General features: G+C 34.6%; 1 protein-coding gene across 5 annotated transcripts in view; it reads right to left on the minus strand.

The window, feature by feature from the left end:
• Positions 1 to 5,612: 5,612 nt before the first annotated feature.
• LOC142336418 (uncharacterized) overlaps positions 5,613 to 26,801 on the minus strand; it is a 132,384-nt gene continuing 111,195 nt past the window's right edge. For all 5 annotated transcript variants that reach the window (XM_075385243.1, XM_075385247.1, XM_075385242.1 and 2 more), the window contains 4 exons: positions 16,632 to 16,850; positions 11,719 to 11,950; positions 8,781 to 9,008; positions 5,613 to 6,805 (listed from right to left, as the gene is read on the minus strand). In XM_075385243.1, the coding sequence (XP_075241358.1) occupies positions 6,362 to 6,805; positions 8,781 to 9,008; positions 11,719 to 11,950; positions 16,632 to 16,850 (1,123 nt within the window). In that variant the 3' untranslated portion in view covers positions 5,613 to 6,361. The remainder of the gene's footprint in view (positions 6,806 to 8,780; positions 9,009 to 11,718; positions 11,951 to 16,631; positions 16,851 to 26,801) is intronic.

Here is a 26,801-nt window from a genome sequence, read left to right on the forward strand (position 1 = left end):
GGAAACACATTAAAGAAATGGGAGCTCTTAATTTGATCCACTCAAAGCGCAAATTGTACCACTAAAAAACAAAGATCATTAATTTTTGTATATGTTGACCAAAACACTGACAAGTGAGTCAGATTGCTCTAGGAGTATATTTAAAACCAACGACATGATTCCAAAGTTCAGGTAATAATATGTTGGCGGGAACTGACATTAACAAAAACTGAACCATTCAATATGCCAATAGCCATCGTCTAGAAGATGTGCTGATTGATTAAGGGAGCTTTTGTAGTTTGCTTATCAGATTGTTAATTGATCAAATGAGGCCAAAAAACTTTTTCACTCCAATATTGAAGACAATTGCAAACGAGCCCATCAAAACGGGAGGAAAAGATGAAACACCAGTGTGGTACGGTTGTACCATTTCTGATAAAGTGTACTTAATCATTTGTTGTCCTTGTGCTAGTTAAATTAAAAATTATTCATATGTCTTTATATAAGTAAAACTTTACCGCCGACTGTAAAGTCAGGTTTTCAGTTTGTTCACACTTGAGTATTTATTAACTAAAGTTACTTTTCATTCTCATCACTAATTCTCTGAAATTCAGTTGTTCTCTATCTCTCCAGTTTTGTCATCAGAATATCTCAATAAGGATTCGAGACAGAATTCCACGTCATTAAAATAGTGCTGCATTCGTAACACTATTGTCGGATAAAAATGAAATCTGTAATTATACATTTCACCGAATAAAGTAGACTCGCACCTCGAATCCAACGTCACTGATTTATTAGGCACTCATGGTTTTAACACGTGTCTCAGAAGTAAGAGATTTCACATGCCGCAGTCAGCAACTAAAGAACGTTTTCTTTTTGGAATAGAACCCTTTTGGGAACGACCGACTTTGGAACCCTGCTGAAAGTGAAAGACACCGCTGAATTCGGAACGAACAAAAGAATGCATGGCTTAACAAAGGTCAGGAGATTGAAACGACCGGAACATTGTGCGGTGATAGACCATGGAAGTTTTGCGACACCAAAGCTGTTTCGCTCACCTACCTTAGTCTTGGTATGGAAGGCCGCGAATATTTGGCTTGCAAGAACCAACTATTCAAATCAATCAGATATCTACAAAAGACCTTTGGGAGAGTTTGGATAAAGTTTTCACCAAGCAGAGGAATATAACCTTCGACCGTTATACTTTCCTTACCCGAAAACAACTTAAAGGAGAACCGTCTGAAAAACTCTACGGATGTCTCCGAGAACTCTCTGAATTGTGACCTCGGCAGCCATGAGGAATCTATCATTCGGGATGTTTTCATTAAGAATATGCAGGATGGGGAAATTCAGAGAGAGCTACTGAAAGAAACGAGATCGGTCAAAAAAGTTTTAGAAGAGGCGATGAATATTGAGATGGGTATCCAAAACCAGTTGAAGATGCCAGGAGCAAGTGCTCATTCAAATTCAAATGAGGTAGCGAGTATGTGCATCAGCAGCTTTCAAAATCCTTGGAACAGATCCCGACCTTCAACGAGTATTTTTGTCAAAACTACAAACTGTCCTAACTGTTGTTATGGATGGTCAGCTACTCATCGTCAAAATTGCCCTTCTCACGGAAAATTGCAAAAACTCTGGAATTTGGAATCATTTTGCAGATGTTTTGTAGAAAAACTAAACTACAAATGAAACCAAAACCAATGGTCAACAACGTAGACGATACTACTTCTGCAGCAGCGACGTTTTGTACTTCCGCTACGGCAGGAGAGCAGGTAAATCACATTGAGACAATGTTTGAAAACATAGTATTTATGATGCCAAGTATGATTCTGATTATGACAAATTTGATGACAAAAATGTTGCTCTAATCTCTGATACTGATAGTATCAGAGAAGTGGAACCAATGAATGTCAACATCGGACATTTAGATACAAAGGCATTAGTGGATTCGGGGAGCGTTTGTACTATCATTAACGAAAGTCTAGCAGACGCAGTAGTATCGAATGGTCAGGAAAGCTTTTGGGTACAAACTCCGGAGAAGCACGAGCTATAGACGTTCTCCATTGAATTAATCAAGATAATCGGAGTAATCAATACATCGGTAGAATGCAACGGTTGGGTAGCTACAAACGTCAAGGTTACAGTTGTTGAAGACGGTCATAGTCCAATAATTGGGCGAAATCTTCTCTCACAGCTTGGACTATCACTCACACAAACTAAACAAGTCTCAAATGTTGATCAAAACCAATGTTTAATTGAGAAACAAATAGCAATCAAATTCCCTGTTTTAATCTCTCGAATCGGTAAATCATTGAAACACTCTGTTAAATCTGCATTTCAAAAAATTTTCACAGCAACACATCAAAAAGGACGCCGAGTACCTATAAGTTTTCAACCCTTAGTTAACACGGAGATTGAAAAACTATTAGATGAAAAACACATCATAAATTTAAATAGTTCTTTCGATAAAAATTTCATATCCCCAATTGTTATCACGGTGAAGAGAGAAAAAACAGTTAAATTGGCTCTAGACTCTAAGATTTTGAATAAATCTATTCACAAAAAAATATTAGATACCTGATTTTGATAACCTAATTGACACGATACAACAACATCTAACTACAGACGCATCACATGAAAAAGCTTAATTCTCAACTCTGGATTTGAAACAAGCATACAGTCAATTAAATTTAGACCCGGCAACGGCTCGGCATTGCAACTTTAACTTTATTAGCAGCGAGGGTATCGGTACATATCGCTTTATTACGGGATTCTAGGAGTTAACTGATTTGCCAGTGGCGATAAAAAGTAATGGACTACAAATTAGTTGGACTAGATAATACTCATTGTTTTCTAGATGATGTTTTAATAGTCAGCCGTGGCTTAAAAGAAGATCATTTAAAGTTAGTCTACAAATGTCTCAAAAAATTAGACGAGGATAATTTGAGAATACACTTACCCAAATGTCGCTTGGCTAAAATCGAAACAAAACGGTTTGGTTACAAATTTACTCAATCTGGTATCGCACCACTTGAAACTAAAACATCAGCAATTCTCAATTTAAAAGCACCTAAAAATTTAAAACAATTACGATCATTTTTAGGTTTTGTACATTACCTTGGAGAATTCATCCCCAACCTTTTCAATTATGTCAACCACTTCGACCGTTACTTAAAAAGAAAATAAATTTTTCGGGAATTATGAACTTGAATCTCAATTCCAACTGATTAAAATAAAATTAGCAAACGCCACGGAAAACACACATTATAATCCAAATTTGGAAAGCCGGATAAAATGCGATGCATCTAGGGCTAGATTAGAAGCGGCATTAGAACAGGGTAAACCAACAGGTTGCCATACAGTTGCATTCGCGTCCCGTTTCCTGAACTCAAATGAGGAACGCTATAGTATCAATGAATTAGAATTACTAGGAGTAGTGTCAGGAGGACTGTTGAGTATTTTAAATACTACTTATTTGGAAACTCGTTCACAATCATTTCAGATCATCGAGCATTACTTTCAATAATGACGGAACACAGATCTAACAAATCCTATAATAGTCGTTTAACCCGTTGGGTAGGTTGGGTAGATCGACTATTACCTTTTGATTTTAACATCGAACAAATACCAGGCGCAAAAATGGGGCTGGTAGAATACATTTCCCGCGAACCAAATCAAAAACAAAAGTTACAAACAAATATGATGAGGATTTGGCGGTTGCAACAATTACCCGCATTCGTGACGCAATTGCAGCAATTTAAATAAATACAAATCCACAAAACTGCCAATCACAGCACCTTAACAGCGTCAGTTACACACATTCAACACGTGCCTCAACACCCCAAAAAATAAATCATTTCGCTTTCTGCCTTAAATCTCCGCACAAATCATTCGCACTCTGCAAACGCAGCACAAATCCATTTACTCAAAAATTCAAACAAGAAAACCTCAAATTCAAATGCTGTTCAACAAACCCCACTAACACCTGCGACCAGCAGAGTAACTTTTCAATAAACACCCAATTCAGCGGTCAATTCCACCCGTTCTTCAAATGAAGGTCCAGCATCGCCGAACTTGGAACTCTTAAAGGAGGAGGTCTTTGAGAACAATCTAACACAACTGTTCACCAAAGGATTTCTGGCGGTTATCACGAGTAAAGATGCAGTCTTGAAGGAAGTGAGGGACTGCATCCTTCAAGATGACGAGCAACGTTGCAAGGAGGTCAAACCTTACCTCCACTTGTATTGGAGGGACCTGCACGTCCGTTCAGGATGTGTCTGTGTGGATGAACGTGCGGCCATACCACACTCCAAACACGATGCTGTGCTCGAATCCCTTCATCTCACTCACCCAGGCAGTTGGGGTATGATTACCCTAAGCCAATATACATTCTGGCCCTATATGCATAGGCAAATCCTCAATAAGGCCCCGCAGTGCAAAGCCTGCACTGAGATTGTTAGGAACCTAAAACCCGTCATTACAGCATCGAAATGGCGACCGTAACAGAATTGTTCTGAACCTAACGAAGAAATTCAACTAGACTTTGGAGGACCAATAACCAGTGAAAAAAAAGAGCAAGATATACATTTCCTTGCATGTATTGACCGTTTCTCTATGTTTCTCACAGTAGAAGTTTTCGATAAAGCTAATGGACCTAATGCAACAAAATTTCTGATGAATATATACAAATACATGGAGTTCCCCGAAATATTAGATTAGACCAAGCACGTTGTCTAATTGGATATAAAGTCAAAAATTTTTGTAAACAAAATAATATCAACATTATCACCGCTCCTGCTAACGATCATAGGGCTATTGGATTAGTGGAGCGTTTGATACAAACAATTAAAAGGCGTCTAAGCTGCATGAAATTAGCTACTTACATCGGTCCGTTAGAATTTTGAGTAAGTTTTGGGTTAGATCCCTGGGAATTGTTTTCTGTATGGATCTGGAGCAGCATGTTCGTTTCACAAACGGATCATTTAAACATTAACTTACTTGATACCACCGAAACAATTTATCATCATACTCACGGCCTTTCTCTGACAATTTTTTGTGCGCTCGAAGTGCGTTCCAGTCCACTTCTGCTTAGACTCGATCAAACAGAACTGACTTCCAATTTGTCAAAATCTAGACTAATTTCCGGTCAATTCTGAGACACTTGAGAACGAATCACTGGCCTAATACTGATCTCTCTGTAGCATGGCTAATGTATTTTAAAATTGTCATTATTGTGTGATTTTGCTGACTACAGAAAGTTTTTTTGTTATTTTTTTGTTATGAGCTACGATTGTCTAGACTATTGTTTGAACAAAATGCGGACCAATGTCAAAACTTTCTTGAAAGATCTCGTTATGTCCGGAGCGGACCGTGTACTGCATCAGCCTTGATTAGAAAAAATATCAAGGATTTTTCTGTTTGTAATTCTAGACCCTGTAAATTTGGGCGCAAAAGTATCATGCAGGTATGTTCTCTACAGCGTTTGATCATAAGTCAATTCGATGTGGATCCTGGCCTTGGTTTGGCTCAAATTAATACCTTCACAAGGCCTCTTGAATATTAAACAAGATCATTTGAATCAACCTGTTATGCAATCGGATTAAAAGATATGAGAACTATTTCTATAAAAGAAGTTTGAAAATTGATATATTGAATTAGGATATTGAGACACTGAACACTCAAGTGGGTAGAAACTGATTATCATGACATTTTTACTCATTTATACACATACATAGATCATTAAACATTAAAACATTATCACCATTAAAATATTTGATTTCTAAATTTCACAATTTTTACATTGAAACTTGATTGCGCTCGGAATAGATGATTGCCAGTTTTATTTTTCGATTTTTTTAGTTTTACAAGCACTGTGAAAATCTGTCAAAGGGTGTCACAACATGCCCACTAGAATATCCTTGAGGCCTTTTATTTTAATGATGTGACATAATCACAAGTTATTTCAATATAATTTTTTGATTGACACATTAGGGGAGCGATAATATATGTGGAAATGGCTTCATCGTCTTAAAGAATGTGCTTTTGAGAACCATGTGTATGTCGCATTGACTCTCGACACACCTAGCACTGACGTGCAAGACATTTATCTCATTGACAAAATGTGAAAAGGTCATAGCGGGATGTAGATAAACGACAACTTTAAGATAAACTTTATGTTCAATCTTAGTAAGAGTCTTTTTTTTTCGTGAATTATTGTAAAGACTATCCTTTAATGGAAAAATTTACATGTCGCTTTTTTATTGAGCAATGATTTAGACCTCTGGCTTGAGATAAAGACCAGTGAGGAGATGAAGGGAGGGGACTAGGCTTGGGGGGAGGGGGGTTATTTGACAGGGTTATTCATGAGAAACTAATTACAGGATTACACCCTGGATGCATAGCAACTTGGCTGTCTGGAGGGTAGAGTCACGTGGGTGGGTTGATGTTCTGCGGCATCAGGTCTTGAGAACAGTCTCTGGAGCCTCTGGGGCACCACAAACTTCACCAGGGCTGCCAGTCTTTCCCGGAAAATCTGACTGGTCGCCAAGTAGATCAGCGGGTTGCTGACAAAGTTCAACAGGAACAAAATCCGAGTCAATTTTCTCGCAATTTGAACCTGTCGTTTGTTTTCCTCCCATTCGAGAAAGAATACAAGGTTCTCGAAGATGAGAAAAGGTGAGACGCATATTAGAAAACAAGTTGAAATAATGAATAGCGTAAATGTGACTTTGTTTTTGGGGTCTCGGCTGGCCGAAGATCGATGGCTGTTCAGTGGACCGACTGGGCCAGATGTCGGCTGGGAGTACTTTCGGCTATTCGCTTCCACCTAGATTCAAACAGGAAACTTGACATAATATTGAGTGTCGACCAACTTGAATGAGAATCGTATCATTACATTTTGGACATTACACATAATTATAAAAGTATACATTATCGATGTGTACAAAATTTAAATATGCATACACGGCACCGTGAAGACCATGAACCAAGCTGAGGTCATCGTTCGAGATCAGACCATCCCAGACCAACGCGACCTATGATCAGACTCATTTCAGACCATTGTCCAGAATTTCTTACGTACGAACTAGACCCAATCGTACAATTGTGCATTTCGTGAGACTCATTCCCTGTAATTTATAACGGAAAAGTCCCAATATGAGCATAAAAAAGATGGTCGTGTCGAGCACCGCCGTGAACTCTGATCGACCAGAGGTCACTTTGGTCACGAACCTCGACCTGGGTATCGACGCACAGGGAGTATGGTGCTCGCATGTTACACTGACGTGAACCTCATTCAATGGCTGATTATCGTCTTCGTAGTTTAATCATGGAAAATTCCTGAGAAAAGGAGTCGTAAAAGACACTGGATGTGGGGTACGGGGGAGAAAGGAGCAGATGGTTTCGCCTGAGCAGATGGTCAAGGGAGCGAAAACGAGAACGAGAACACAGTTCTCGAGTCGTCAAAACAGTAGTAATTATCAGAAAAAACACAACATTTTCAGCAGGGTGTTGAATAGTTGGACTTAGGAAAAGGAGAAAATTTTAGAAAGCCCAAACCAAAAACGCTTCGTTGATAGCTGAAATTTGAAAGAGGAAACAATAATTGAAATTTTCTGGCCCACTGTTGTGTCTTAGTCATGTGGTTTTCTAAATTAAAAACTCACCTTCGCACGCCATTTCTCCTGAAAGACCATAGAAAATTCTATGTTGATAAGTGTCACCTTAGAATTCATTTTTCGATACCCTAAAACCAAAAATTTTCCTCTCTTTGGGAAAATAAAACCCACTGCAGACGCAAATCATGACTACTGCAAAACAGAAAAAGGATAAGACAGAACTCCAAAAAGAGCGATATTCCACTAACTATAAAAAGACTAGAAAAATTACAGATTAAACGTTGCAAATGAAACGTAATTATTTTTGAAAGGTCGTATGCTTTGGGGTTGAGTATTGGTACAACTTAACTGTCATTAAATTTACCACCAACCAACGATTACGTACACAAAATGTCACGAAAAACGGCGAAACAGCAAAAAAGTACGGACAACTTTCGTGAGAAATTTTTTTTAGCGATTTTAATTAAAAATTTGCGGTTATTTCAACTGAAAGCCACATCAATGAAAATTATCAGCTCCATTAACTTTTTCGTTAGAAAGGTGAGATCTCGCAACCAACTGTAAATTAAGTATGAATTACGCTTGATATAGCTTGATAAGACACTCATCTTGTTCAAAGTGATCAAAGACGAAGCTTGAATGGATAAGAAAAAACAAGAAAAAATTCACTCTTGGCTAGAACCGTAAGCTTGCACGTAAAAGATGCTGTTTGGAAACCATTACTGCTACATTTTTACTGTAGTTGAAAGTGCAACTACGATACGTTGAAAGATGTCGAACAATAGTTTTTAATGAAAATTGATCAGCTTTTCTACCTGCAAATTTTTTTTACCATCATTTTAATCAAAGAAACGCAATTTTTAATGTTATACACTGTCCCATAAAGTTGCAACACAAGCGAAAATTCGGAAAAATTTAAACAATCAAATGAATTTCAAATTTCTCACTCGTATTTCAAAGTTTTGAGAAAGAGAACCAAAATATCCTACTTTTCTCCGCGTGTTTAACATTAAACTTTGACCTTTGAACTAAATTGAGAAGTCTTTGAAATGTTTGCTGGCGTTGCAACTTTTTGGGACAGTTTATATTTACTACGCCGAAGATATCTTTTATTCAAATCACTTAAAAACCCAATTTGAATGTTTGACGATATGCAGTCGAAGTAAAAATACATTTAACTCTAACCATCAATCTTCGTGGGGGGTTATGGTCGTCTTCAATTGTGAGTGCGGGGGGAGAGGAGGAGTTGCAGCCGGAATTGTGGTTTGTGTCAACAGCGACTAGAGATCCGTTGTGTCCCCCTCCATCCCTGAAACTGATCTCGTTCGTGTTTGAGGAAGTGCACGGCTTGTTCGTTTCCTCTCTGTCGTGTTCCGAGTGGTTCTCTTTAGCCACGTATTGCACTGATTGGATCTGAAACATTAAATTTATATAATTTACAAAGTTCGGACATATCAATTAATAACATATTGATGGATTTAGAATATTGAAGTTCTATAATTTGAAAATCTGAGACAAGCACTCTATAAAAGATTACGTTATAACACATCGAACCAAATTTTGACACACCTTGATCGAAAACGTTCCAGTTCTTAAATATGGAGAACTATTTAAAAAACATGGTGAATGTTTAATCTGAATCACATTTGTAACATCTTAGGAATTTCGAAAAAAAATCAGCTCCAGTTATTTTTTAATCTCCAACTAAACATTCAATTTTTGGCCAGTATAATGAAACCTTAAAGTGAATGAAATTTCGGTTGAAACAGCCAGTTTTTGAAACAGCCGGAGTTATTTCGACCTTTCACAAACGTAAAAGTTAAAAAATCAATTAGGACAAAGCAACAAAACAACGCAAAACACATGACCAGATTTTTCACCCTTATATGGAATATAAAAAATCGAATATAAAATGATTTCAAAAGATACAATTTGCTATTGTTTTTGATGCATTTGAAAATTGATTAGAGAGCGATACGGTAATCAGAATAACAATTATGCATGAATTAGCAAAAAATATATATACCCATAGGCGCAATCTGTTTGATTACGAGATCATTATTATCTAATTAAAGTCACAGAAGAAAGAAAGGAAACAGATTGTATGAAAAAGGTAAAAAAAAACTGAAAAATGTTTTCACGCCGTATTCATCACAAATTATTCGCGAAAATTTACGACAGAGTATTATCTAACAGGATGCTTCTTAAGAATTTGTTAAGCATTGATCAGATCCGACACTACGGAAATATTTTGTAGGTTGCATCTCAGATGGCATAAGCGAAAAATTTTGCTGGCTAGGAATTTCATTGCGATGAATCACCTTCTCAGATTAGCATTTCTTTCGCTATTAATGTTTTGTGTGAGACTTTAATGACATCATTTTATATGCTTGAACGCTAAAGAGACCACATAATAGAACCAAATGACAAGATATGAGAATTTTAAGCATGGCAGCCGGTCAGTCAAATAAGATTTCAAAAGTTCTTGCATGTGAATTATCATTCCAACAAATTACACGTTTTCTAGTAATATTCTGTGATTACAGTGCCAAACGCTTGCTCTGAAAATCTATGAACAATTCCGTTGTCTCTTTGGTATTGCTTTCCCAACCCTCTTTGATTTCAAAAAAATAACGAGTGCTCCAAGAGTTCTTTTTCTTTGCCGAAAACGAAATTGAATTTTATTTAGTACGTCAAACGTTTCAGAAAGGATGTCATACGTATGTGGATTATTTTTTCTAGAACTTTAGCTAATGCTGGTAACAGGCTCATAGGTCATCAAAACTTCCGCCTTTATGAATTGGCAGGAAAATAGCTCACTTTAAGAACTTTGATAAAAATCTGTTAGCAAAGCAATTGTAAACTAGAATTTTAACGTAACTGTCGGAACTATAGCATACTCGATTTTTTAAGGTACCAAATTATTAGGTCGATCGTAGTCAGTGTGATGCTTTTATTTTTTCCAAAAGTCAGTTGTTATGGAAATCTTTTTGATCAGTTGCGTTTAAAAACATGCTATTTAAATGTCGTCACATGTTAAAATATGTCCAAAAAAGATTAGTTTGTCGGCTAGAGTCCTACCAGTCGTTGTAGAAATCTATTCAATTCTCCTGTTTCTTGAAGAGATAATTTGCTGTGTTCTTTTTCTTTTTCTCTTTTCAAATTTCTAATGGTGTTGAAAAAGTTTTTTTGAGCTCTTTCTTGCCTTTGATGTTAAAATGTTTTGATAGAAATCTTGTTTTTGTGCTTAGTTTTAATAACACCGCACTTTCGTTGTATTTCTCTTGTAAGAATTTCATTGAATTTTAGAAAATCCAAATCACAATCCATAGAATCTATGTCTGCTAAATGATTTCAGGTTTTAAAACCTTGTTTTCGCCAGCTGACAAAAAAGTCGATTTTTTTGGAGAACAGGCCCGCGTTATGAAAAAGACTAATTGCAATACGTTCAACTGATTTTAACCAAAAATTTTCAGAAAAAACTGATTCAGATAAACCTCCTCCAAAAACTGTTATTTTTCTCTTATCCCTTATCGTTTTTTTATACCAAATGTTGGTTTTTTATAAATAACTCGGAATTGATCTTCCTGCCTATGTGAACCAAAACTTTGCTATTATAGGTCAGTGAAGAAAAATGGAGAAATGAAGAAAATGTTTATAGCTTATTAAGTCCGATTATATATAATAAATTCAAAATACTATGAGAGTGTAAAAACAGCAGTTGTTGATGGTCTTTACGGGGCATATAATTCATAAGTTCAAAGAAAAATGTCACACCTCCCACCCCCTACATTAGCTGTAAATGATTTTTATGCGCTCAGAATTGTTTATAAAATCTGTAATAGCGATCTCTTAACAGGCTATATAAACCATTATTTGTAAGAAAATGCGCATTATATCTCCACACAGATTAATGACAACAAAAAAATATTTACAGCAGGAAAATGTTCCGAGGAGTTTAATGTCCCAGTTTAATTCAGAGATACCCACCCCCCAAGTTTAGTGGGCATTTAACTTTTACGCCTCCAGGCGCACGTGCTATTTTACTTAAATAGCAACACAAAATTTGTAATTTGGGGGCAAAGAAGGGGGTGGGGGACAGAATAGATCGGGAACTTGTTACCTGTGGCTTGCGTAATTTCTCGTTCTGACGTTTGAATGTCTTAATGATGTGGAAGTAAGAGTAGAGCATGATGGCGAGGGCAGTGATGACGAGGAGGTTGAGGAACATATAGTTCTGTACATCTATCACCCTCCTCACTGTCTTCCTCTCTGCAGGGATAAACGCGTAGCAGAAGGACACCCCACCCTGCATCACCGACACCCCAAACACCCCCAGCATCACATTCTGCACCCTATGCAGACGGTAAAAAGGGGGAAATATTCAAAATGGGGCCCTTTCATGAAAATCCCCCAAATAAGAATATTCATGTAGAAATTTTAGAATAGGGAGGTTCGGAAATTAGTTAACACTGCTGATCGACAGACACACAGAAAAATCGTTTTAGAGAGAGCTTGACGTCTCAGGTCAAGATGCAGACCAAAATGACCTCTGGTCAGACAGTCCCAGAAAAAACTTCTGCTTAGATCGTCTCATAACGAAGTGACCTCAGATCTGATTTTCCTGTTCTCAAAAAAATTGTTACACTCATAGTACGCTCAGAAATATTTTTGAAACCGCTTGCAACCGAAATTGCCTTAGCTCACATTACGTTCGGAAAATTATTTAGATTCGTTTACAATTTCCCGCTCATTGACTTGGAATAGATTTTCCCGCAAAGTTAGAGTTAGCACTCTAGATGTTTTCGAAACATTCTCCGTCTCTTGGCCGCTTGCTGTTGCTCCATTTTGCACTGCTTGAGCAACTGGGTTGTGCATTGGAAAGTTGTTGTTACTCTCGCTGCCGTTCACTGCTTGGGTTTCGTTGCTTTGCTCCGCATTCTTTGCTGGTTGCGTGCCTTTGCTCATATATGCAAGCCAAAGATAGTCCAAACTTGCCTTGCACTTCCTTGCCTCTTTCTGATGTTCTTCAACGAAATTAGCTTGATAGGGCACAAGCTGTTGATTGAAACTCCTCTCTGCGGGCTGCGCTCGGACTGCCTGGTTTCTGTTTGCTTTGGCTTTGCTGATTCCTTTTAAGTGACGTCAATTCTTCAACGTTTTTTGTGAATTGCACACGCACCTTTCGCTCTGCCTCACTGGCATTGCGCTGCTGATTTGTTTGATTCTGTTTTTTTGGGGTGCCTTCGGCACTCTCTCCATCAAATTGGACAGCAGTTTACCTTCCACTGTCCCGGTCGGCCAACCAAATGTAACGGCTACTCTCCTATCTAGGAAGTCAAAGAAAACTTTACATGGCCCAGTTCGATTCAGCGTTTCAAATCTGTCCGGATATTGTGCTTTTGCAGTGAACTTTTGTGAAATGTATTATCCGCTATTCTGTAGATTACCGTTGCATTACTTGTTACTCGATTAGCCTCAAAAACTAATCACTCAGCTTTGCTGTATAATAAACTTGTTTCTCTCAGAATAACAAAATAATTCGAATTGAAACAATCAAATTTTGCTTGAGTTTTTTGATTAACAACTCAACTTATAATTTGAAATTGCAACATCTCCTATGTCTAGTTCTAGATAACTGCCCTAGCTACTGGTTAGGGTAACTTATTTCTATCTCCGATTTGATAATATTTTTCGAGACTTTTTTTACGATAATCAAAGTTAACAAATGTAAGAATTATTTTACTCTGTGTTTTTCAGCGCACTCAATTGCTCAATAACGCAATTATTGAACTATGCTAGGCTTCGTTAAAGCCACTAAGACAAACTGATTTTATGATTTGCCCAAAATTTCTCTTACTTCGGAAATTTTTTTTCCAGAAACAAAGTTTTGAGAATATCAAAGTTATTTCTCTTTTCAACAAGTCAAAGTAAAGTTAAAACTGTACAATCAATAATATGATCTACAGAAACAAGACACGATAACAAGTAATTTACCGCTAAAGAAAGTGTGCTTCAATACGCACTGTATGTCAGTTTAATATAACCAAAATTGCTAATTTCAACTGATTTTTTGTAGTTATTCAAGCTCTATTTATACTGCCGTACATATCGAAATTTGCATCTCTGATTGATTGTAGTTTACTATGTTGTAAGATTCGCTAAATACACTGAGTTTGGGGTTCGCGATACCTTATACGGTGCCCTAAACTCTCTGAATTGGTAGGAAAATCAAAAAATTCATCGAATCTGGCTTACCAAGTTTGGTATCTCTTACTCCGTGTGAGCTAAATTTATGTGATTGTGAACACTTGAATACGTGGCAATAACAGCGCAGTTCGCGTTTGAGCTTCAGTTTTATTTCATGTATGAAGATTGCGTACTAATAATAGTTGCTAAATATAAAGTTTGAACAAAATGAACAAATCCCTATGACTTCAATAGAATGTAGCATAAAGTTTTGCTCTTCATGCTATTCTAGCTTTAATGCTTGAAATGGCCTTGAAGCGCTATTCAATTTGGTTATTGTGTTAGTAATCTCAGCCGCCACATGTAACAAAAACGAATATAAGCAGCAATTTAAAAATTTTAATCCAGCAAGCACGCGAAAACCTAATTTCTTTTTGGCGAAGACGTGATAGTTTTAAGAGTCATCAACAAATGCAGTTGTAGAAATATGCATCTTTCTAAACAAATGGAAAAGTCAATAGTTGTGCAAATTTTGTCTCCACAATTTTCCAAAAAACAAGATTTAGAGGAAGGTGCGTCATTCGGAACAGATAACTAATTGACTTTTCTAAACAAAGATAAAAAATAATTCTAAAAATTTGAGCTGAGATACCCAAGATACTGCCCCATAAAAAAAATTAAAAATCATCCTGATTTAGAACCGCAGCAAAGTAATTCAAATTTGCAAACTGAATGACCAAGAGATTAGAAAATGATTCGTTATGTGTTACTGAGAGGTCTTGTTTTTATTTTTGAAAATTAGTCATTTAAGGGTAGTTTTTTTTAAATAAAAGATATGAGCAATAAAGCTGACAAAATTAAAATAAAAAATACGTTTCCTTTTAAGGTATTTCAGAAAGCAACAAGTTTGTGAAAAAAGTAACGACTCCAAAATGGGAGAAAATAGCCGAACAATTATGTCTCCCATGCTTTTGTAAATCTAATTCTTGTAATTTCTGTTTGATGCGAAATCTTAGAGGACAGAAGATTTAACATGATGCCATAAATGCCAGACAGGAATGCCATCCAAAACGATAAATTACAAAATTATAAAGGCAGAGTAGTTCCTCAAGTTACAAAACGGGACTAAAAAAACAAAAAGACTGCAAAAAGACTGGAAAATAATCTTGGACGTATTATGCGCTGTTTTCATTAAGTTTTATCCCAAAAGTTTCTGGTTGTTATTTTAAAGTCTCTTGCTCTCAAATCTTATATAATTTTTGGCTCCAGGAAATTTTAGATCAACAGAAAAGAATATAACTTTGTTAGTTTCTGGAAAGTTAAGGCTGAATTGGGTTCAAATTTTTCGGACTTTTTAAACCATCAAACATTGATCTTAAATTCATTAACAATTCAACAAACTCACTAAGTTCTTCAACATTTCTGGGTTCGCCTGCGGATGGTCAGTAAGTTAGAAAAAGTTAAACTGACTGTTTCAATGTAAATTGATGCTTTGGATATAAAATAAGTATTGCATTCAATAAAAAATGTATTACTTAAGTTAACTCTAGATACAAAACGGTTGTGTAACGGGTTAAAAAATTGATTCAATACTAGCTTTGCGTGTCGTCATGTTTTCTATTGCTATGATTTTCAGAATGGAAAGGTATCCTTAGTCCTCTGAGTTCAAAAACTTCTAATAAGATCTTCTGATGCAATGTCAATTATAGTTGTTTTTTGTCTTAAAAAATGAATTATTGAAAAATTATATCTTGATCAATTATTTCATAAGTTTGTTTTCAAAGAATCTTGCGTCATATTATATTTTTGCAGCATGCAATGCAAACTTTTTTTGCATTCAGCAGATTTGCATCTGCATTAACATGAACAAAACACGATCAACCTCAATATTCTATCATTTCTACTTGTGTTGGGAAACAGTTATTAAGTCACTTAAACATCGAAAAAGGCTAAAACATCTAAGTATTATTGAAAGTTTTCCAAATTTAGTTTACTTATTTCCTCTTTTTACTTCAGGTCACAACATTATTTTTCAATCAAATCAATGAATCCGTGTGAAGTTGAACTTAAAGCTGCTATGAAAATAAGTCTCAAAATATAACACATGAAAGGTAGAAATGAATAAAAGCAGTTAGAATAAATTTCTGATTTCCAAAATACTTTTTTCTAAAATCATACAGAAATTACTCTCATACAAAGACCTAGCATTAGTTATAACTGATTTGCGAACCTAGTGAAATATACCCCTGAGGATATGCATCTAAGTTAAATGGTTTTATGATTTTTTTCGCATTTGACAGACACGAAACTATGCAATCCTAATTGTTCAGCAATCCAAACTTCAGCAATCCTAATTGTCTTAATTGTCTTAATTATGACAGTTAGTTATTATTTTTCACGATATCAACAATACGCCTCATGCATACTAAACTGTACACACATTGCTCAGAATTACGCACGATTTCCGATAAAACATAATCAAACATTTTCCAAATTCAGCAAAGTTATAGTTCCCAGAATGAAATACAATAAAAGAATTGCTTTGACTGTCCCCCTGATCACGAAGAGTAAATCACCAACATTTGAGACATTTCCGATTCTCAAAAAATATGCCCAAAATTATCAAATATTTTCCAGTAAACCTTTTTTATTTGATTTTCAGTTCAATCACTTTCATTTCTCGTGCGTCTTAACATAACGTGTGTGCTAAATTGCTCAAATCAAGCATTATTTGAACAGGAATTTGATTACAAGTTTGCAAAATGAGCTAATCAAAAGGAAATTTGCAAAGTCGCAAAGATAATGCTTTAAATTAGCTGAGCGCGGTTTTCAGTCTAGAACACTCACTTAGTCTTTGAGAATGACGTCATGTACGTGAGGGGTCTGCAGATGGCGAACCACCTGTTGATGGAGATAGTTGAGATGAGGAGGAAGGAGGCGACTAGGGAAAAGGAGAAGGAGCCACAGCTGAAAGCGAACAGGATCTGCAACTGTTCCGGAGTGCGAAGTCTGTCGAACAATAGGTTGCTGATGTTGTTGAACACGTTGTACAGCAAGTCCACCACACTAAAAATAAATTTCAACATCAACCCATTCAAAGTTAAAAAATTACAAAACTCAAAACAAACAAAGCAAACAACGACAATTTATTTTACACAAATTTATCATACCTCAGTTAACCAAATTGGCAACAAGTTTTCAACAAAAAAATGGATATTGAAACCTCTCTTTTGGATTAAAAAGCAATGAAAAGCGAGATCTTAATGTAAAAACAAATAATATGAGCATGCTACAATATGAGCCCGGCGATTAAAAAAGACTATCTTGCAAGAATCTTGCAAGAGAAAACACCTATCTTGCAAGAATCTTGCAAGGGAAAACGCCTATCTTGTAAGATTCTTGCAAGAGAAATAGCCTATCTTGTAAGACTCTTACAAGATTACATGCCTATCTTGTAAGAGTCTTGCATTTAACGCCTATCTTGTAAGATCTTGTAAGAACCTTGCAAGAATCTTGTAAGATTATACAATTTGGTACAAGACTAATGATACAATGTTAGAAGAGACGCTTGAGATACAACTGTCACATTAACCGAAGCGTATGTTAATTGAGTGGGTTGCTAAGTTTAAGGTTTAAATTCATTAATGAAAGCTATGAAACTTGATTAATTCAAATATTCTACCTTTTCTAAAAACCATTTTCCTCGAATTAACTTGTCTTTACGCAAGAGATTTTAATCATAGATGAAATCAACATTTTCATGAAATATTGTGGCAGTTTTTATAAAAAAAGGGAATAGCTTATTATTTTGTTTTCTATAATTTGGCACCGCTCAACTGATAATTTTGATTGTTTATTGTATTAATTTAATTTGGTGTCTAGAAGTGCTGGCGTTCATCCAATTTTACGAAATTGCGCTGAGATCTTCCAGTCGCCAATTTTAATCTTCGTATCTATTTTGACTTGAATTTTTGAAATATGTTTTTGCCGCTAGTTTGACATTTTAGCAAGTTTCGTTTGTTAACAAGTTTTTACATACAAAAGCATGAAAGTAACACAATTAACTTTGTTCAGGAGGAATGAGTCCACTTGTGCATTAGATAAAAGCATGAACCTAAGTTGTCTACAGGTAAAGAGAAAAATTTATTACACTTTTCTTCTGGAGAAAAAGATAAATCCTAGCTTTAAGGACCAAAGAGAAGCTGTAAAGTTGACGTTGATATGTAATCAGCCAGGCTAATCTGCCAATAGTACCGTGGAAAAATATTAGTTAAAATTTATGCAACAGAGTTTTTAACAACCAACATTTCACCTAAATGACAATTCGACAATGATAACCAAATATGGGTCTACTCGAAACAAAAGCAAATATAGTTTCTTTTACCTGTAAGAATCTCAATCTCGATTAGACAGACTGTCACGGGAAAACAATAGCGCCCAGATGTAGCAATTCCGAAAGACTTAGATAGGTGGTTTGAATTCTTCTTTACAAAATAATTCCTGTACTGTTCTCTTGGCTGTAGGCAAGTGTTGACGGTAAAAAACACTTTAACTATAACTTAATAGCAATAACTAAAAAGCAAACTGATAACTAGGCGGCGGATAACAAGCACATTTGTCACAAAACAAAATAACTATTGTTTTTAATTAGTCAAACCCAAGCACCGATAAGCTTGGACCAATTGCTAACTAAGCTATTTTCAACTTAAATAGTTGAAAATGTCTTGAAAACAAACATTATATTATACATCTTAAAGTCTGAAAAAGAATATAATGAACTTCTAGCTTTACTTAAAGACGCAAGTTTCAGAGTCTCACTCACTTGCAACAGCAGTCTCTGATCAATAATCCCATTAAATAACAAAGACTGTTCGGAGCTTCTCGCTTAATCTTCAGGCAAACTCTGTCAAAATCCACTAACTTCAGCTTACAGCGCCTATTCGGAGCTTCGCGCTCAATCGCTGAGGCAAAACAATTTAACGACGCCTAAAAACAATAAACAGAGCCACTCTTCAACAATGTTGACAAAATATGCCAAACAATCCCTAAGTAACTTGCAGACGATTGAAAACGTCTGCGCTGCGCATTCAACGTAAAATGCTTTTATAGTAAACCGAGGAAACATATTAATTGCGCAAACAAAAAAATCATCATACTAGCTAACTATTAATGCTTCTCTTTTCCCATTGGTTAGTTCGTTCAAAGCCAAGATCACTCAGATCTTAGTAGCGTGGCTTTTAGAATGCCAATACGTGCCTATTTAATGTCAAGATGGCCGACAACTCCACATATGCTTTTAGTTCTATACCATTATGAATATCTGGGTCTTTGTTTGCATCAGTCGGTTCGCAGTAGGGTTTGGTTTCAGCCTGATCAGACACGAGTTCACGACAGAGTGCAAGATTTTACTTCAAAATTATCGAATTCTCCCCTTATAAGTGTTAATATCTATCAACTTTTTAAAACTGTTAATACCAATGCTTATATACACCAAACTTTGGGGTCACTTGGTGCGCTGGGGGCTCCTACAAGGTAACAGTATATTGGTTTCGCAAAAGCGGGGTGGAATACTTTGGAAACCGAACTTGTAATAATTTTTAGGTTTGACCAAAATGCAAACCTATGTTAGAATAGATTGTAGCTAATAGCGACTGCTGCTGCATTTTAAGGAGGTATGCGCCAACTGAAGCAAGTTACAATTAAAAACAGAACGCATTTTCAGGTGAAATTCTAAAACGCATTAATTTTTTTAATTAGCTACTCTCGATTTATGAACAACAGTCAATTAGAAATGACTCCTTCTTGGCTCTGTTTAGTTGTCATGCGATTTAAAGTACAATTAGTGAATTGACACAAGTCATAGAAGGAGGTGGTTTGTTTCTTTGCAGCAACTTTGATGTGATGACAAAACTCTTTTCACAACAAGAATTCAATGATCACATTTTTCATGATTCCACTCAATATTATAACAGTACAAATGACAGCAGCGTTTGTTAGAACTTCAACTACCCCCATACAGAGCAGGGAAAATAAATAAACCTTCAATAGAAAATCCGAGACTCTACATTATTATTAAAACATTTCAACTAAACTATCTCGCTCACCTTAGCTCGTTACAGTCAATAGTGCGTCTAGTCAATTTTATCGCTTGCTTTTCTGTCTAATGGGTAATTCATTTCTAGAATTTGTTTTTTCTCGCAGCTATTATCCCGTCTCAAATTAGATTGCCTATTTCTTATTTAGGCAAAAACAATTATTTTACGCTTGCAAAAAACTTTCAATGTTATGGTTTCAGCTCGTTAGATACAATTTTACATTACCAACAGTATTAAAACTGCGCAGAGACAGTTTTCAGCAAAACCATGGGTGGGACTGAGGCTTTTGGCGTAAATAAAACACTATAACAAGGTTAATTAGTTTTTAAATACACGCTATCCCAATTGACACGGCAGACAACGAAATAAAGCGTATATATTGTAAGACTCGGGAAATGATAGTGCCCGATAGCTGCCTATATAAAAAATTGCCCTATCTTGCAATTCTAATGGTTTTTGTGGTAGACTCATTTGTCACCAAGCAGTTTGAACGATCGACCATATCTTATAAGTATAATTAGAAAAAAACACGACCTATTTCTTAGAAACAGAAGTTCATAGGAAAAATTAACATTATTGAATATATACAGATTTCTGGGGCCGATAAAAATGAGTAGATTTTAGAATTTAGAAATTTATATAAAATGATGAAAAATGGTTCATAGAGAAAAAAGTGATTTCCTAGATATTTATTGGAAGAATTTCTTGTTTCGGTTGAGTCAGAGATTATTTCATGAAGTAAAGTGCAAATAGTTAATAAAATATGTATTTCAAAAAAAGACAAAAGTCTTTTAACAGGCAGATATTTTTTGTTAGAAAAAAGACCAAAATCAAGTTTTCTAAATTTATTTGTCAGTTTCGCTAGACTTGAATGATAATTTTGAGCATAATTGATCCACTGATCACAAAATTCAACGTCAGCAGTATAAAAATGGAACTAAAGACAAAAGCGCATAACAACCAGAACAATGTTTGATTTAATTGTTTCCATTTTGTGAGACAAATAAAAGCTTTTGCAGTTCCAAAAAACCATGATTTTTATTGCCCTATTAACTCTTTTAACTGGCTTAGAAAAAACCAGTTTTTGTTAGTTTATTTGCCAATCAATCAAAAAATGTTTATTTTTGCAATTTTATCAGTTTACGCCCATCAAGGCCTAGTTTTCACTGTGAGATTTTTACTCTTTACCGTTCCAAAATGCTTTCATTTGCTTCACAACTCAGATTGTAGTATTGCTCGATGAGGAGAAAAAAATCAAGTTGAATTTTTAGTTTGTAGTTTTTTTCCACCAACCCTCAAACAGTGCAGAGCAAATCCTTAAACTTTAAATAGAATATCCGAGACTCTACTGTTCTGGGTGTAAAACGTTTCAACTAAACTATCTCGCTCACCTTAGCTCGTTACAGTCATTAGTGCGCCTAGTCAATTTCATAGCTTGCCTTCCTGTCTAATGCGCAATTCGCTTCTAGAATCTGTCACTTGCTCACAACTAATATACTGTCTCAAAATAAATTGCATTTTTCTCAGTTAGCCTAAGGAAAATTTTATGCGTTAACCTTTAAAATTATGATTTTCAGCTCTCTAGCTACAATTTAAATTATCAACCGTAAGCCAACAGCGCAAAGACAGTTTTCAACAAATTCAAGGGTTGGACTATTTCTTTTAGCATAAATAAGACACTATAATAAGAGTTGTTAGTTATTAAGAACACGTTATTCGAATTGATTCGGCAGACTTACTCAATTGTATCAAAATCAGATTGAACGTTTGAGAATACCTTAATTTTATATTTAATAAAAATTACGACATATCTGTTATCAGACGAATTTATTGGAAAATCTTACATTATTCAAAATGTTCAAATATTTGAAGCCATTAAGAATGAGTAGATTTTAGAATTTTAAAAAATATTGAAAAAAATGTTCACGGAGGAAAAACGATTTCTTAGAAATTTATTGGTACAAACACACTTTATGTTGAGTTAGAGTTTATTTCTTGACGTAAAGTGCAAAGAGTTAATATAAAAGAAGTTTTTGAAAGAAAGACAAAAGTTGTTCAACAGGCAAAGATTTTGTTAGAAAGAAAGACAAAAAATCTGTTTTTGTTCTAAATTTTTTTGTCGGTTTTGTTGTTGGCTGATCCAAAAATTCAACTTGAGAACTTCTTCATAAGTCAGCAGTATTAAAAAATGGAACATAAAACAAAAAAGCATAACAAGCAGAACGTTTGAATTATTTGTTTCCAATTTGCGCCACACATAACAGCTTTTGCAGTTCCACGGAAAAATCCATAGTTTTTTATTGCACTATTAACTCTTTTACCTGGCTTTAAAAAACCAGTTTTTGTTAGTTCATTTGCTATTCAATCAAAAAATTTTTTATTTTTGCAATTTTTTAAGTTTACGACCATCAAGGCCTAGTTTTCACTGTGAGATTTTTACTCTTTACCGTTCCAAAATGCTTTCATTTGCTTCACAACTCAGATTGTAGTATTGCTCGATGAGGAGAAAAAAATCAAGTTGAATTTTTAGTTTGTAGTTTTTTCCACCAACCCTCAAACAGTGCAGAGCAAATTTTTAAACCTTAAATAGAATATCCGAGACTCTACTGTTCTGGGAGTAAAACGTTTCAACTAAACTATCTCGCTCACCTTAGCTCGTTACAGTCATTAGTGCGCCTAGTAAATTTCATAGCTTGCCTTCCTGTCTAATGCGAAATTCGCTTCTAGAATCTGTCACTTGCTCACTACTAATATCCTGTCTCAAAATAAATTGCCTTTTTCTCAGTTAGCCTAAGGAAATTTTTATGCGTGAACCTTTAAAATTATGGTTTTCAGCTTTCTAGCTGCAATTTAAATTATCAACCAAAAGCCAACAGCGCAAAGACAGTTTTCAACAAAATCATGGGTTGGACTATTTCTTTTGGCATAAATAAGACACTATAATAAGATTTGTTAGTTATTAAGAACACGTTATTCGAATTGATTCGGCAGACTTACTCAATTGTATCAAAAGCAGATTGAACGTTTGACAATACCTTAAATTTATAAATAAAAAAAATTACGACCTATCTTTTAGAAGAAGAATTTATCCGAAAAGCATACATTATTCTAAATGTTCAAATATTTGAAGCCATTAAGAATGAGTAGATTTTAGATTTTTAACAAATATTGAAAAAAATTTTCATGAAAGAAAAACGATTTCTTAGAAATTTATTGGTACAAATACATTTTATGTTGAGTTAGAGTTTATTTCATGACGTAAAGTGCAAAGAGTTAATATAAAAGAAGTTTTTGAAATAAAGACAAAAGTTGTTCAACAGGCAAAGATTTTGTTAGAAAGAAAGACAAAAAATCTGTTTTTGTTCTAAATTTTTTTGTCGGTTTTGTTGTCGGCTGATCCAAAAATTCAACGTGAGAACGTCTTCATAAGTCAGCAGTATTAAAAAATGGAACATAAAACAAAAAAGCATAACAACCAGAACGTTTGAATTATTTGTTTCCAATTTGCGCCACACATAACAGCTTTTGCAGTTCCACGGAAAAATCCATAGTTTTTTATTGCCTTATTAACTCTTTTACCTGGCTTTAAAAAACCAGTTTTTGTTAGTTCATTTGCTAATCAATCAAAAAATGTTTATTTTTGCAATTTTTTAAGTTTACGACCATCAAGGCCTAGTTTTCACTGTGAGATTTTTACTCTTTACCGTTCCAAAATGCTTTCATTTGCTTCACAACTCAGATTGTAGTATTGCTCGATGAGGAGAAAAAAATCAAGTTGAATTTTTAGTTTGTAGTTTTTTTCCACCAACCCTCAAACAATGCAGAGCAAATTTTTAAACCTTAAATAGAATATCCGAGACTCTACTGTTCTGGGAGTAAAACGTTTCAACTAAACTATCTCGCTCATCTTAGCTCGTTACAGTCATTAGTGCGCCTAGTAAATTTCATAGCTTGCCTTCCTGTCTATTGCGGAATTCGCTTCTAGAATCTGTCACTTGCTCACTACTAATATCCTGTCTCAAAATAAATTGCCTTTTTCTCAGTTAGCCTAAGGAAAATTTTATGCGTGAACCTTTAAAATTATGATTTTCAGCTTTCTAGCTGCAATTTAAATTATCAACCAAAAGCCAACAGCGCAAAGACAGTTTTCAACAAAATCATGGGTTGGACTATTTCTTCTGGCATAAATAAGACACTATAATAAGATTTGTTAGTTATTAAGAACACGTTATTCGAATTGATTCGGCAGACTTACTCAATTGTATCAAAAACAGATTGAACGTTTGACAATACCTTAAATTTATAAATAAAAAAAATTACGACATATCTTTTAGAAGACGAATTTATTCGAAAAGCATACATTATTCTAAATGTTCAAATATTTGAAGCCATTGAGAATGAGTAGATTTTAGATTTTTAACAAATATTGAAAAAAATTTTCATGAAAGAAAAACGATTTCTTAGAAATTTATTGGTACAAATACATTTTATGTTGAGTTAGAGTTTATTTCATGACGTAAAGTGCAAAGAGTTAATATAAAAGAAGTTTTTGAAAGAAAGACAAAAGTTGTTTAACATGCAATGATTTTGTTAGAAAGAAAGACAAAAAATCTGTTTTTGTTCCAAATTTTTTGTCAGTTTTGCTGTTGGCTGATCCAAAAATTCAACGTGAGATTTTCTTCATAAGTCAGCAGTATTCAAAAATGGAATAAAAAACAAAAGAGCATAACAACCAGAACGTTTGAATTATTTGTTTCCAATTTGCGCTACACTTAACAACTTTTGCAGTTCCACGGAAAAAACCATAGATTTTTATTGCCCTGTTAACTTTTTTACATGGCTTTAAAAAAACAGTTTCTGTTAATTTATTTGCTATTCAATCGAAAAATGTTTAATTCTGCGATTTCATCAGTTTACACCCATCAGGGCCTAACTTTCACTGTGGGTTTTCTATTTTTTACCATTCAAAATTACTTTCATTTGCTTCACAAGTAAGTGTTGCCTGAGGAGCAAAAAATCAAGTTGCGTTTATGTTTTGTAATTCTTTTCTAATTTTTCATTAGCAGGCGTTTATCAACTGCACAACAAAAATATACGCCAATACAAAAATATCAAAGATTGTCATTACGAAATATCGTTCCTTGAAGGCAAATTTTAACCTCCTGACTTGAATTGCAAAGAATTTTGCTGGAGAATTTCTTAGAGATATCTTTTCAATTGACATTTTTCTTTTTGATTATGTTAACCATCTTAAATCAAAGAAATTTGTTGTTTTTTTAATTTTTTTTTATAGTTCTATAATTGAAGAATTGTGGCAACAAAAAAAACCAGCTTTCAATTTTCCGATTGCATTTTCAGCGGGTACATATAACAAGAGAAAATAATTGACAAATTACGATATTTTATTTTGGTGAGCCTAAAAATTCTACCAGTATTCTACATAATTAGTCTTCTTTTGAGCACATTGAACTTTTTGTGTTGATTGCACCTGTTGCACTAAAACTTTCTCTCGAAAACGATGTTTATTGCAAAAAAAGTAATATTAATGCTCTGCACCTTTCCCGTTTTGTTACAGCTTTTATCAGGGCTCCTAACAATGAAAAAGCCGTACTTAAAATCGTTCCAAATAGATAGCTTCTGGCTGTTTATGGATAACGCAACAAATTTTCTCTCCAAACGGAAAAAAGATTTTTTGACAAACGTAATACTTATATCGGAAAATTCTCTACCACGCAATTTAGTTTCAGCTATTTTTGAAAGATAAGATTACGTTAAACTCCCATCATAATTTTTCGCAAGTGGTGACAATATAGAGGTAAAATGAACATTTTCTCGCACTACAAACAGATATGATGCAAGAAAGCACACAATTTTGCGTTTTCTTAGGAAAATAGTCACGAAAATATCAAAAATATTTTTCCGGTTTCTTTTATCAGCTGAACTAAGAGGTACAAACTCAATTGCTCAGCTTTTGCTCACATTAACATGGTTCGCTAGAGCAAAGTTTTGTTTAAATTACACTTTAAGTTACATCAATATTAAAACAAAAATTGAAAACAGCGAAGTTTAATACGGAAGTTAAAAGCGTCCCACAGAGCGCTTAATGAATTTATTTATAACTGATCATGTGACTAAACTTCATAGGCAAAAAACTAAAAATTATAAAGCTACCGATAAATTGAAAACTTTATTTAACTTGCCGACGGGCTAACTCCAGGAAGAGAAAAAGTAGGTGATTAGCAAACATTAAAAGCGTTCAGGAAAATGTTCAAATAACATAAATTATCTTACGTTACATTACTGAGGCAAGTTTATAAGTAAGATAAGTTCAAGCAACATAATTAAAAACTAATTTCCAAAAAGCGGTTTTTTATGTTATTGAGGATATTATATTATATCAGATCCATCAAAAACTAAAATGGTATCAGGAGCGTCTTATGATTTCTTCAATTTTAGAAAAATGACTGAGAGATATCTGATCATGAAAATGCTTCTTTTTTTCGTGCCTTCACAATTTTTTTGCTAAAAGTGGTTTTTGAAAGAAATGAAACAAACTATTTTAAGATCGTGCAAAAGAACAAGGATTAAAAACTAGCGCAAAGAAAAAATTATCGATGAAAGAAGTAAGAAATACTGAAACAACATAAATTATTGCTTTTTCAAGTGTAAAATTATAGTTTGTGTTTTAAAAAAGAATTTACGTCGTGAGAATATTGCTCTCACAACCTTGTCTATTTCAGCACCGAAACTTTCTAAACCGATTATATCGCTAAGATCCAGTGCTGACACAGTTTATTGGAAGTTAATTTGAAGTACATTTTTTGAACGTTTAACCAGTTGAAAACCACAATAAAAGTTCAGACAACTCTGTAAAAAATTCAGAACAGCGCACATCAATTTTTCTACGAAATTTCAAAAACTT

Source organism: Convolutriloba macropyga, chromosome 3 (assembly GCF_964194025.1).
Source record: "Convolutriloba macropyga chromosome 3, txConMacr16.3, whole genome shotgun sequence".
In the NCBI taxonomy this organism is placed as follows: Eukaryota; Metazoa; Xenacoelomorpha; order Acoela; family Convolutidae; genus Convolutriloba; species Convolutriloba macropyga.